Genomic DNA, 13,109 nt, shown 5'->3' with positions numbered 1-13,109 from the left:
AGTTCCATCTAGTCTCTTGGATACAGGCTATGTTAATCCTTCTTCTCCTCATAACATATATCAGTTCTAGACTCTTACCTATTAAAGATCAAATGTTCCAAGATGCTAATCTAATCCTACGCTTTTGGACTAGCTTCTTTACCCACACTCGTCCATGATAAGAGAACCCTTGCCTACTTGTTGCATCCGGGCGCCAACGCAGCACATCACTTAGAGGGGACCCCCTAGCTAACCCTTGCTCACTTTTCACTACACCCGGTTCATAGTGTAGCACACCGCTTATTCTATCGGGGAACGCCCTAGCATAATGTTTATAATATAAGGTCGTAGAATCCATGTAAATGGGTTTGGCCAGGGTTTTGTTTTCCGATGCCGGCTGCTGACCTGACACAGCAACCCTCCTCCTTTATCCAAGCTTGGGATAGGCAGCACACAGTGGTGGAGTTTCTCAAATAACATCCATATATTCTATTATTCTTGTTTTCTTTTGTGATTAACCATACAACTAAACAACTCAACTCAGCCTTATACCAACTAAATGGGGTCGGCTACATGGTTCCTTTTCTTGTGTGATTAAACATAAGTTCAATATATTTATATATTAGAACTCAAGAAGAGTGTCAGGATTATAGAACGGAGAGAGAGGACAAGGCACTCCTTCCCCATATTGAATAGAGGAGCATCTCAGTAACAATGTTTTTTTTTAATGAGGCTCCTCAAGATCTCCAGACTACCCCTGGAATTGCCACTTTAAGAAGAGGGCCATCTTTCTCATTGACATTTTGTATGCTCCTGGGCAATTTCACTTCCCTACTCTACAAGCTTAATTTACATAGCTTTCTTGATACTTCATGATACTGTTATTTCGATTCTCTAACTAATTTGAGAGAAAATTTGTAGTTCCTGTGCTTATCTATTGTGAAAGGAAAAAATCAAGTTGCCCCCTAGCAAATTAGGAAGCCAAAATATCTGATAGATATATCTGCTATGATAGTTTTTGTGGCAGTTGATTTCTGGGATTAAATGCCTAACCAATTGGTAGTTGGATAGCTGAATCTTTGGTGTTGGTTTGATTGTTTCTAATATCTTCTTTTTCATGATGTTTGGTTTGGTTGCAGGTATCTTGCAATTGTGTGGCCTGATATTCCTTTCTTTTGTGTCTACAAGGTTAATGATTGGTCAGTTGTCGATTCTGGGGCTGGAAGACTTTTAGTTTGGGATACATGCCGTGACAGATTTGCGTTGCTTGAATCTGCTTTACCCCCGAGGCTGGCAATTGTTCCTAAAAGCAGTTCATCAAGAAAAGCAAAAGAAGCTGCTGCAGCTGCAGCACAAGCAGCAATGGCTGCTGCTTCTGCAGCTTCCACAGCAACCGTCCAAGTACGAATCTTACTGGACGATTGGACATCACATACTTTGACAAGGTCCATCGAAGGCCGTAATGAACCAGTATGAATACCTAATTCTTTATCGAAGATTATGTTTCCACTTTCCGTATGACTTATTATTTCATTTGTCATCTCTCTGCTTATGAATGCTATGAGCCCATTATGTGTATTTCAGAAGAAAAATATTTCCCTATTAATTCGGTTCATATTCTTTATGCATTTCAATTTTTATTTGTTTTGGAAGGTAATATTGATGTTACTAAGCATTCTGCAATTTTCTCTTGAAAATTCTCGATTGAATCTTCCTGCATCAGTTTAGTATCTATCTGCGACTGTAGAATGTGATAGAGTTCACCAAGGCAACAAGGAGTTCATGGAATAGCAGGTTGTGGTCAAAGTGATGTTAGTGTAGAAGTCAATTCTAGGATCGTTGATAGGTCAGAATTGATGCTTAAAATTGATATTCAATTGCTGGACAGAATAGGAGATTGATCACTTTGTTCAGAAGCAGATTTACTCTTCGATTGCTGGACTTGTAGCAAATCACAGTATCAGTGTCTCACACAACGAAAATAAAAAAGGAAAAATAGAAGATAGGATAGAAGGATAGGGTAGGCTATTCAGCCTTGGGCCTCTCACCCACAGCTATCTCAGCTGTTGAAACAAAGATCTCTCTTAGATCTCAAGCAAGTAAATTGCAACTTCATTGATTCTCTTTTTTAAACTGTTTTTATTTTACAACTTATGGCCCCTTTATATAGGTTGGCCAGACTTCTCAACAATAGAAGGTTGAAATTTAGTAAGTAAAGAAAATAGAAACTTATGACCAAAAAGGAAAGAACATAAAATTAGAAGGTACCTAAAATGGAAACTACTCAAAATAGGAAACAACTTGTCCAACAAGGACTTTACTAAAACAAAGACTTACGAAAAGCTAACTTGCTTGCTTGTTGAATAATCAACTGTTGAATTATATGGTGTATACCGTGGGAGTATACATGGGAATTTACTGTGTATTTTTCCCTTTGTTATTTTTCCTCTTTTCCCTATCTAATAGCTCTAAATATTAGAGTTAGTTAGAGTAGGGGTAGCAGTGTAATTTTCCTTCTCTATGCTTCTTTATAAATAGAAGCTTGGCTGGTCTAATTGATCAACTAAGTATTTCAGTCGCAAACTTCTTCTCTCATATTCTAACATGGTATCAGAGCTGAAACTGATCTAGGGTTAGAATATCCATCATCTCCTTCGTTTCTCTCTTTCTCTAACAACCCTCTCGACACCTTCGATCTCCTTTCTTCTCCCTTTCTTCTTCTTCTTGGTCCTAAATCTGCACAAAGGGCACCGCTTATGAGGTGATCGATTGATCTTGTGCTGCCCTTCTCCTACCTCGATCAGATTATGATTTAGAAGTTATCTCTTTGATCGATAGCTGCTGCCCTCTCTTCTGCGATTTTTGGAGTCTTCCTCTCTTGAAGATCGAGTCTTACCAAATATTGGAGATCAAGTCTTCCCTTCTTGGAGATCCACACCAGCACACCTTGGACAGCTTCTATTGATCACCTTTTCCCATTCAATCGACAGCCTCAGTCCTCCAAAGCTAAAGTCGATTTTAACTGTCAGGGTTTTTCAAAACCCTGACACTCAAATCGATTTTGGGTTGCCCTACTCTGTTGCTGCTGTTTTCTTGAGGGGAGCTTCCCTCATCATAGAGAAATACTTGATCCACATTTGGGCTTCATCTATCGGGTATTTTGGGAGTTACTGCTACTTCCTTTCAGCAATCGATTTCAGGTTACAAGGCTGCCCAACAGGTGTTTGATGAATTGCCTAGTATAGTTCTCCTTCTCCGATTAGTGTGAAACTTTGAAGACTTCTTCCATCATCATTGACGAAGTATTCGATCACTTTTTCAGCCATATTGATTGGGGATTTCTTGTGTTATTGCTGTCACCATTTTCTGCTATCAAGTTCTTGTGTTTTTTTTTTTTTTTTTTTTTTTTTGGGGTCATCATGACTGGTTCTGGCGCTGACCTTACCTCTGCTACCTCTGGGACTGATGGACAACCTGGGAGTGATTATCTTCCTTATGCAGCTGCACTTAAGCTTGACAATACCAGCTACATGATGTGGTCCAGATCTATGTAATTGACTATTGCAGGTCGAAACCTCACAGGACACATCAGTGGCACCACTGTTAAGCCAACTGAGGAAGGTCCTGCCAAGAAAAGATGGACTGCAAACGACTCTATGGTGATGTCCTTCTTACTCAACTCTATGCAATCTGATATCTCAAGTGGATACTTGTTGCTTGATACTATTGCCCAGATCTGGGCTGGTGCTAAGGAGATATATGGTCAGGTTGGGAATGATGTCTAGGTGTATGAACTCCGTAAGAAGGTTTATGACACCTCTCAGAAGGAGTTCTCTGTCTCCCAGTACTGGGCAGCCCTCCGAAGCCTATGGCAGAAACTTGATCATTACTTTGACTACCAGCCTACCATTGCTGCGGACATTGCTATATATCGCAAGCATGTGGACAAGATTCGAGTGTATGATTTTCTTGCTTGTTTGAATGTCGAGTATGATCAGATTCGGGTTCAGATCTTGAGCAGAGTTCCTTTTCCATCTTTGGAGCAGTCCTATGCATTGGTCCTTACCGAGGAGAGTCGTCGAGCTGCTATGTTGCACACTCCTACTATTGATCGATCAGCCCTCCAAGTTGGGGCCAGCCCTACTCCTACTACTGAGGGTTCTGCTCTCTTGGGTGCTTCTTTGAAAGAGGATGTTCTATTTGAGTATTGCAACAAGCCATTCCATACAAAGGCTACTTGCTGAAAACTTCATGGGAAGCTTGCTAACTTCGAAGCCAAACGTGCAACCAAGAGTAAGTCCAAGACCAAGGCTCATTACACAGAGACTGTTGCCACTTCACCCGCTACCGAATTGGGTCTTTCTCCGGAGGAGCTACAGGCCTTCCGTCGTATGCTGAGGGCCTCATCTGCTCCCGCTGCATCTTCCATTGCCTCTGCACCAGTTCCTTCAGGTTCCTATTTTGCCCAGTCAGGTATTCCTTTCAATGGTCATTGTGCATCGGTTGTTACCACTCCATGGGTCATAGACTCCGGTGCCACTGATCACTTGACAGGTTCTTCCAATTTATTTCATAAGTATTTTCCTTCCTCTGGTAAAGGCAAAGTTCGAGTAGCAGATGGCACCCTCTCCTCTGTATCTGGGAAGGGTTTCATCAGCTGCTCTCCCTCTCTTACCTTGTCTTCAGTCCTACATATTCCCAACTTTACTACTAATCTCCTTTCTATTAGTAGTTTGACTCAAGATTTGAACTGTAAAGTAACCTTTTATCTTGATCATTGTGTTTTCCAGGATCTGGCGCATGGGAGGACGATTGGATTGGGTAGGGTGCATGGTGGTCTCTACTTGCTTGAGGGCGCTTCGACACCAACAGCCTTGCTCTCTTTAGCTTCATTCAGCTCATCCTCAGCTTCCGTCTGCATTTTCTACTACTTTATATCAATGGTACTGCTGTTTGGGTCATCCCCCCTTAGGGATTTTATCTCTTTTGTTTCTTAAACTTGTTCAAGAATGTAATCAAATTGAGTTTTTTTGTGAGGCCTGTGTTATGGCCAAACAAACTCATTCTACTTATTCTCCTATTAATCAAAGAAGCAGTTTAACTTGGTTCATACTGATGTGTGGGGTCCCTCTCGTCATACTTCCATTTCTGGTCATCGCTAGTTTGTTACTTTTATAGATTGCCATTCGTCTTACTTGGGTTTATATGATGCAACATAAGAGTGAAGTATTTCGTTGTTTCCAGCTATTTCATAAAATGGTTCAGACCCAGTACCAAGTTACCATTAAAATTCTTCGGAGTAATAATGGTACTGTGTACACAAAGGGCCAGTTTGAGCAATACCTAGCTGATCATGGCATTGTTCACCAAACCAGCTGTGTTGACACCCTTGCCCAAAATGGGGTGGCCGAAAGGAAGAACCGCCATCTCTTGGAAGTAGCCTGTGCTCTATGTTTGCTCATCATGTCCCTTCCCAGTACTACAGTAATGCTGTTCTTACTGTTGCTTATCTCATCAACTGCATGCCTACTCGTTTTTTGGGTACTCAATCTCCTATTGAGATACTGGAGGGGTCTTACTCTTTTATTGTTCCTCCCCGCACCTTTGGCTGTGTCTGTTATGTCCGTGACACACATTTCCCGGGTAAGTTTGAACCCCGTGGGCTGCGGTGTATTTTCATTGGGTATTCTCCAACCCATAAGGGCTATAGGTGTTACTTTCCTGCTACTCGCCATACTCTGGTAAGTATGGATGTTATCTTTCATGAGTCAGTCTCCTACTATTCCCCACCACCTCTTCAGGGGGAGAGTACTAGTGAAGATGTGGCTGTTCATGATCCTTTTCTTCCTATCAATATTGTGGATACTGGGATTCCAACACAGGGGGAGCTTACTTCTCAGGTTAAAAAGAAGTTGTTAGAAAATCCCAACCTCCAAACCTTTTATCGGAAGAAGTCGAAGAAGAACAAGCAAATTGAGATCACTACCACAACAACACTTGAACCTGTCCAATTGGAGTCCCCTGAGCCAGAACCGAGCTCCATTGGTAATCCTTCATCTCGTTAACCTTCTCTTGATCTTGATTTACCTATTGCTCATCGTAACGGCACTAGGTCTTGCACTCAACACCCCATATCCCATGTTGTTTCCTATGATGCATTATCTACTTCCTATCGTACATTTGTATCTTCTCTTTCCTCTGTTGGTATTCCACACAATTGGCAGGAGGCTCTTACAGATTCGAAGTGGAAAGCAGCCATGGTAGAAGAAATGAATGCCTTAAAGAAAAACAACACATGCGACATTATAGCTCTAGCTCTAGGAAAGAAACAGTTGGGTGCAAGTGGGTGTTTGTGGTCAAGCAGAAAGTTGATGGCAATGTGGACAAATACAAGGCAAGACTTGTGGCCAAAGAGTTTACTCAAACCTTTGGGATTGATTGCCAGGAGACATTGGCCCCAGTTGCCAAGCTGAATACAGTTAGAGTTTTACTATCATGTGCTGTGAATCTGGGGTGGGACCTATAGCAACTTGATGTGAAAAATGCTTTCCTTCATGGAGAGCTTAATGAGGAAGTGTACATGGAAGTTCCTCTAGCTTTTCTTCTGACACAACCAATGACCAAGTTTGCAAGTTGAAGCGTGCTCTATATGGCCTCAAACAGTCTCCTAGAGCTTGGTTTGGCAGATTTCATAAGGCCATAACTTCTGTGGGATTCAAACAGAGCAATGCTGATCATACCTTGTTCATCAAGCGTCATGGTGATAGTGTCACAATCCTCATTGTTTATGTAGATGATATAGTTGTGACTGGAAATGACAGTGGGGAGATAAATCATCTTAAGGAGTTTCTTGGTCGCGAGTTTGAGATCAAGGATCTAGGAAATCTAAGGTATTTTCTTGGGATTGAAGTTGCCAGATCATCAAAAGGCATCTATCTTTCCCAGAGGAAATACATCCTAGACCTTTTATCGGAGACAGGGATGTTGGGTTGTCATCCAAGTGATACTCCTCTTGAAGCTAACACTAGACTGAAGGAAGGTGATGGAGAACTAGTTGAAAAACGTCGTTATCAGAGGTTGGTGGGAAAACTGATCTACTTATCTCACACACGACCCGACATTGCCTTTGATGTGAGCCTAGTAAGCCAGTTCATGCATGATCCCTATTCCACACACATGGAGGCTGTTCTTCGCATTCTTCGTTACTTGAAGGCAGCTCTAGAAAAGGGAATTCTCTTATCTCCACATGATCAATTGAGGGTTGAAGCCTATACAGATGCTGATTGGGGTGGCTCTTCAGACCGTAAGTCTTTTACAGGGTATTGCACCTTTGTTGGAGGCAATCTAGTTACATGGCGAAGTAAAAAGTAAAATGTGGTGGCTAGATCAAGTGCCGAAGCTGAATTTTGTGCAATGGCCCAAGGCATTTGTGAATTGTTATGACTTCGAGGTTTACTTCCAGACATTGGTGTTCCTACTCCTCTTTCTATGATGCTATATTGTGACAAGAAGGCTGTAATTAGCATAGCCCACAATCCAGCTCAGCATGACCGTACTAAACATGTGGAGATTGACAGACATTTCATTAAGGAAAAGCTTGAGAATGGTCTTATTTGTGTTCCCTTTGTGAAGTCTGGAGATCAACTCGCGGATGTGTTCACTAAGGGGCTGAGTGGAAAGTTATTTCATCCTTTTGTATTCAAGTTGGGCATGATTGATATCTATGCTCCAACTTGAGGGAGAATGTTGAATTATATGGTGTATACCATGGGGGTATACATGGGAATTTACTGTGTGTTTTTCCCTTTGTTATTTTTCCTCTTTTCCCTATCTAATAGCTCTAAATAGTAGAGTTAGTTAGAGTAGGGGTAGCAGTGTAATTTTCCTTTTCTATGCTTCTTTATAAATAGAAGCTTGGCTGGTCTAATTGATCAACTAAGCATTTCAGTCGCAAACTTTTTCTCTCATATTCTAACATCAACATAAAAATTAGAAGCCAATAAAATATAAGTAAATCAGTCTTCTAGAAGTTGTAGCTATCTCCCTTGCTAGCTGTTGACTTGGTTTTTTAATAGGAAAAAATAGGGGGCAGGTCTGGTCTTCAACTTGGGTCTTCTGGAAGGACTCCCAATATGGTTGACACTGTTCACGTGAACAGTACCACATGAACAGTAACTCTGATACTGTTCACATGAACAGTAACTTTGTTTTGAATTTGATTTTGGTCATTCTCGTCTTCATGCTTCAATCTTCATCTAGTGTTTGTACAAAAGCATGACCTTGGCAGGTTGTCAGCAGATTCAGCACACCATTTGTAACGGCCCAAACCTGGTTAAGGTATAGGCACCGCCCTCACAAGCGCTGACCCATAAGATCACATTCTTTAAAAATCTCTCAAACAAAAGAAATCCCAGAATCACATTGGAACACAGCGGAAACATTATGTTAGAACTGTAGGGGTATTCTGGACACTTTTCTTGTTTCTTTTATGTCTCTATTATGTGGGTTTTAGTCCCACATTGCTTATTTGTAATTCTGTCCTCTATTCTCAATGATATAAATAAAGAGCTTGGGGTGATCATTAATCATCCAAGCCTTACTCTAATTCTAAATCTGTTAACATGGCATCAGAGCAGGTTTTGAATTAGGGTCCCCTACCTTCTAATTTCAGCTTCTTCTTTCTCTTCTCTCTCTCTCTCGATCTCCTCTTCTCTTCTCTCTTTTCGTCTTTTGTTTTCTATTCTCCAATAGGAAAGCACTAATGAGGTGATCCATAGATCCAGCTGCTGCCCTTTCTCACCTCATTCTATGGTTAAATAAATCTTTTTGATATCTACAACACCTTGGCTGCGATATTTGAAGGGTCACATAGTTGGATTGATTCCACCTCAAGTATAAGGAACCAATCTCCCTTATTGAAGATCAAGAACTGCAGCAGGCTCCTTTGTTGAATATTTTTCCTACCTCAGATCTGCCTTGAAGACCTCTTAGATCGATTTCTCCAAAAACACGTTTTTTTTCAAAACCCTGACAAATATCGATCTAGGAGCTGCTGTCCTCTATTGGGGCTGATATTTGGAGGAGTGCTCAGGCCCTTCTAGACCCACACTCAAGCCAAGTTTCAGTTCAATCCAGTGTTTTTTTGCAGGCTTCTCTCCCTACATCGATCTCACCACAATCAGGGTTTTTTTCAAAACCCGGAAAAAATTGATCTCACGGATTTGAGCCTCTGTTGCTGCTGAGTTTTGGAGACACTTATTATTATCATACCAAAAGTCTCTCCACCAATTTCTGGCCATTCTCTTGAAGTATTTGTTGGGGTTCTCTTCACAACAGCCCCTCTCTGCGATTTGGTTTTTCTACTGCACTTATGGGTGACTCTGAAGTCTCTACTTGTACTTCTACTGATAATGGGTACAGTAGGAATGACACCCGTGATCTTCTTCCTAACCCTATCAAACTGGATGGGAGCAATTACCTGATATGGTCTCGCTCTGCCTACTTTTATGGGCTTACTGGCCATATTGATGGCACTGCCATCATGCCAACTAAAACTGGCCCTTCTCTGACCAGGTGGATCTCCAATAATGGTATTCTCATGTCTTATCTGATTGGCTCCATGCAATCAAACCTTATGGGTGGATTTCTTCTTCTTGATAATGCTGCCCAGATATGGTCTGCCTGCAAGGAAACATATGGACAGCTTGGCAATGGTGCCCAAGTGTATGAACTCCAGAAGAAAGTCCTTCATACCACTCAGGGGGAATTGACTGTCTCCAAGTACTATGCTACTCTTCGCAGCCTTTGGCAACAGTTGGACCATTTTTCTGATTATCGTCCTTCTACTCCTAGTGATATTGTCTCTTACAAGAAGCATGTTGATAAGATATGGGTCTATGACTTCTTGGCTGGATTAAATGTGGATTATGATCAGATTAGAGTTCAAGTGTTTGGCCACTCTCCTTTTCCATACTTGAACAATCCTATGCTTTAGTCTCCTCTGAAGAGAATTGTAGGGCTGCCATGCTCCATCCTCCACCTACTGAGAGATCTGCTCTCCAGATTGCTTCTACGGCTATTCCTCTGACTGCTGGTTCCTCCCCTTCTAGTGATGGTTCTACCAAGGGCATTGTCACTTGTGAGCATTGTAATAAGCCCTACCACACCAAGGACAAATGTTGGAAACTTCATGGGCAACCAGCTGACTTTGAAGCCAAACAGGCTGCTAAGAAGAAACCAAACAAGAAGGTCAATCACTCTGAGTCTGTTGCTACAACTCCTACTACTGACACTGGCCTATCTCAGGAGGATCTACAGGCATTTCTACCTGTGCTCAAGTCTTCCGTTGCTGCTGCCTCTACTACATCAGCTACTGCCAATTCACCTTCTCCTTCAGGTTCAAACTTTGCTCGGTCAGGTATTTCATTTGCCTCTACTACATCCTTGGATCATTGATTCTGGAGCTACAGATCACATGACTGGGTCCTCTAGTTTATTCCATCGTTATTCTCCCGCTTCTGGGAAAGCCAAAGCCAAAGTAGTTGATGGTTCCCTTTCTTCCATCTCTAGAAAAGGAATCATCAACTGCACTTCCTCTCTTTCTTTGTCTTCTGTTTTGCATATTCCTAATTTTACTACTAACCTTCTTTCTATTAGTAGTATTACTCGTGACCTTAACTGCAAAATAACCTTTTTTCCTTTACATTGTGTTTTTCAGGATTTGGTCTCTGGGAAGACGATTGGATTGGGTAAAGTGCATGGTGGCTTGTATCTACTTGATGATGGTCGTCTCACTCCAACCCCATTACCATCTCCACATCAGAGCTCCTTAGTCTCTTCTGAAATTTACCAGTGGCACTCTAGATTAGGTCATCCTCCATTGGGGATTTTAGCATCTTTATTTCCTACTTTGGTAAAAAAATGTGATAAGACCGATTTTTTTTTATACGAACAGCGCGTTCACATCTTCTTAACCCGAAATGGCTGTGAGGCTTGTGTTCTGGCCAAACAGACACGTTTAACTTATTCCATTTCAAATAAAAGGAGTTCTTTGCTTTTTTAATTAGTACATTCTGATGTTTGGGGTCTTAGTCGTAAGACTTTTCTTTTCGGTCACCGTTGGTTTGTTTCTTTTATTGATTGTCATTCTAGATGCACATGGGTTTATCTTATGCACACAAAAAGTCAAGTTTTTTCCTGTTTTCAACATTTTCATCAAATGGTTCAAACTCAGTTCTAGGCTACTCTTAAGGTTTTGAGAAGTGATAATGGCACTGAGTATCAGGAAACTCAATTTCAAAAGTATTTTGCTGATCATGGAATTATTCATCATACTAGTTGTGTTGATACCCCAACCCAAAATGGTGTGGCTGAAAGGAAGAACCGCCACTTGTTGGAAATGGCTAGGGCGTTAATGTTTTCGCACCATGTTCCCACCCAATATTGGGGGGATGCTGTTCTCACTGCAACCTATCTCTTTAATTGGTTTCCTTCCCGTGTTCTTGACTCTCGCAGTCCGGTTGGCATTTTACATGAGAGTTCCACTTTTGTGGTTCCTCCCAAGGTCTTTGGTTGCGAGTGCTATGCCAAGGACACGAAATATCTGGGCAAACTTGACCCTTGTGGGTTACGGTGTATCTTTTTGGGTTACTCTTCCAACTATAAAGGTTATAAGTGTTACCACCCCCCTTCCCGTCGTACTTTGGTCAATATGGATGTTGTTTTTCATGAGAGTCTTCCCTATTATCAATCCCCACATCTTCAGGGGGAGAATTCTAGTTCTAGTGAAGATGTGTCTGTGTTTCCTCCCCTTGAAGTTTCTCCTATAGCTGTTGCCCCATCTCCTATGGTTGCTGCCCCATCTCCTATGGCTACTACCCATCTCCTATGGCTACTGCACCATCTCCTTTGGCTGCTGCCCCCTCATCTGAAGGGGTTCCTTTACTGGGGGAGCTTGTAGGAAATAATGGTGGTGATATTCCTAGTCAAGGGGAGTTGACTCCGGTCCAGAGAACCATCAGTGACTTTCAGAAAAGGATTGACAAATCTAATACCATCACCTACACAAAGGGATGTTCCAAAAAAGAGCAACACCAATCTACTGTGGCACCAATCCCTATGCAATTGCTGGCTCAAGATCCAACTCCTTCTCCTCCTGGTGAGACCTCTCCTTCCGACCTACCTATTGCTCATCACAAAGGTACTAGGACTTGCACCCTGCATCCAATTTCTCGTTTTGTTTCTTATAGTTCTCTTTCTCCGTCTTTTCGTGCTTTTACGTCCTCTCTTTCTTTTGTTTCTATTCCTAGAAATTGGCAGGAAGCTTATACAGATGGAAAGTGGAAGGCAGCTATGTTGGAAGAAATGAGTGCTTTAAAAAGGAATAATACTTAGGATCTTGTAGTCCTTCCTCCAGGGAAAAAACCAGTGGGATGTAAGTGGGTGTTTGTGGTCAAACAGAAGATTGATGGGACTGTGGATCGATATGAGGCACGTTTGGTTGCCAAGGGCTTCACTCAGACATATGGGATTGACTACCGGGAGACCTTTGCCCCTGTTGCGAAGTTGAATACAGTTCGGGTTTTGCTCTCTTGTGCAGTCAATCTTGGATGGGATCTACAACAGCTGGATGTGAAAAATGCATTCTTAAATGGAGAGCTTGGTGAGGAGGTGTATATGGATATTCCACCAGGGTTTTCTTCTGACAGTAATCAAGGTAAAGTGTGCAAGTTGAAGCGAGCACTTTATGGGCTGAAGCAGTCACCTCGAGCATGGTTAGGTCGGTTTCACAAGGCCATGATTTCTGTGGGCTATAAGCAGAGTAATGCTGATCGCACTCTCTTTATAAAGAGGGCTGGTGAAAAACTCACTATTCTTATAGTCTATATGGATGACATTGTGGTTACTGGCAACAATGGTGATGAGATCAGTCGGTTGAAAAAGTTTCTTAGGCAGGAGTTTGAGATTAAAGATCTAGGGAAGTTAAGGTACTTTCTTGGGATTGAGGTTGCCAGATCTTCCAAAGGCATCTTTCTCTCCCAAAGGCATCTTTCTCTCCCAAAGGAAGTATGTCCTAGACTTGTTGGCTCAAACTGGTTTGTTAGGGTGTCACCCTTCAGATACTCTTATGG

General features: G+C 41.9%; 1 protein-coding gene across 1 annotated transcript in view; it reads left to right on the top strand.

The window, feature by feature from the left end:
• LOC122659984 overlaps positions 1–13,109 on the top strand; it is a 192,985-nt gene that overhangs the window by 71,450 nt on the left and 108,426 nt on the right. The window contains exon 12 of the mRNA XM_043855148.1: positions 1,119–1,449. Coding sequence (XP_043711083.1) covers positions 1,119–1,449 — 331 coding nt within the window. The remainder of the gene's footprint in view (positions 1–1,118; positions 1,450–13,109) is intronic.

Source organism: Telopea speciosissima, chromosome 4 (assembly GCF_018873765.1).
Source record: "Telopea speciosissima isolate NSW1024214 ecotype Mountain lineage chromosome 4, Tspe_v1, whole genome shotgun sequence".
NCBI classification, from domain to species: domain Eukaryota; kingdom Viridiplantae; phylum Streptophyta; class Magnoliopsida; order Proteales; family Proteaceae; genus Telopea; species Telopea speciosissima.
The sequence above is the reverse complement of the archived record's forward strand: the minus strand, read 5'-3'. Positions and strand labels throughout refer to the sequence as shown.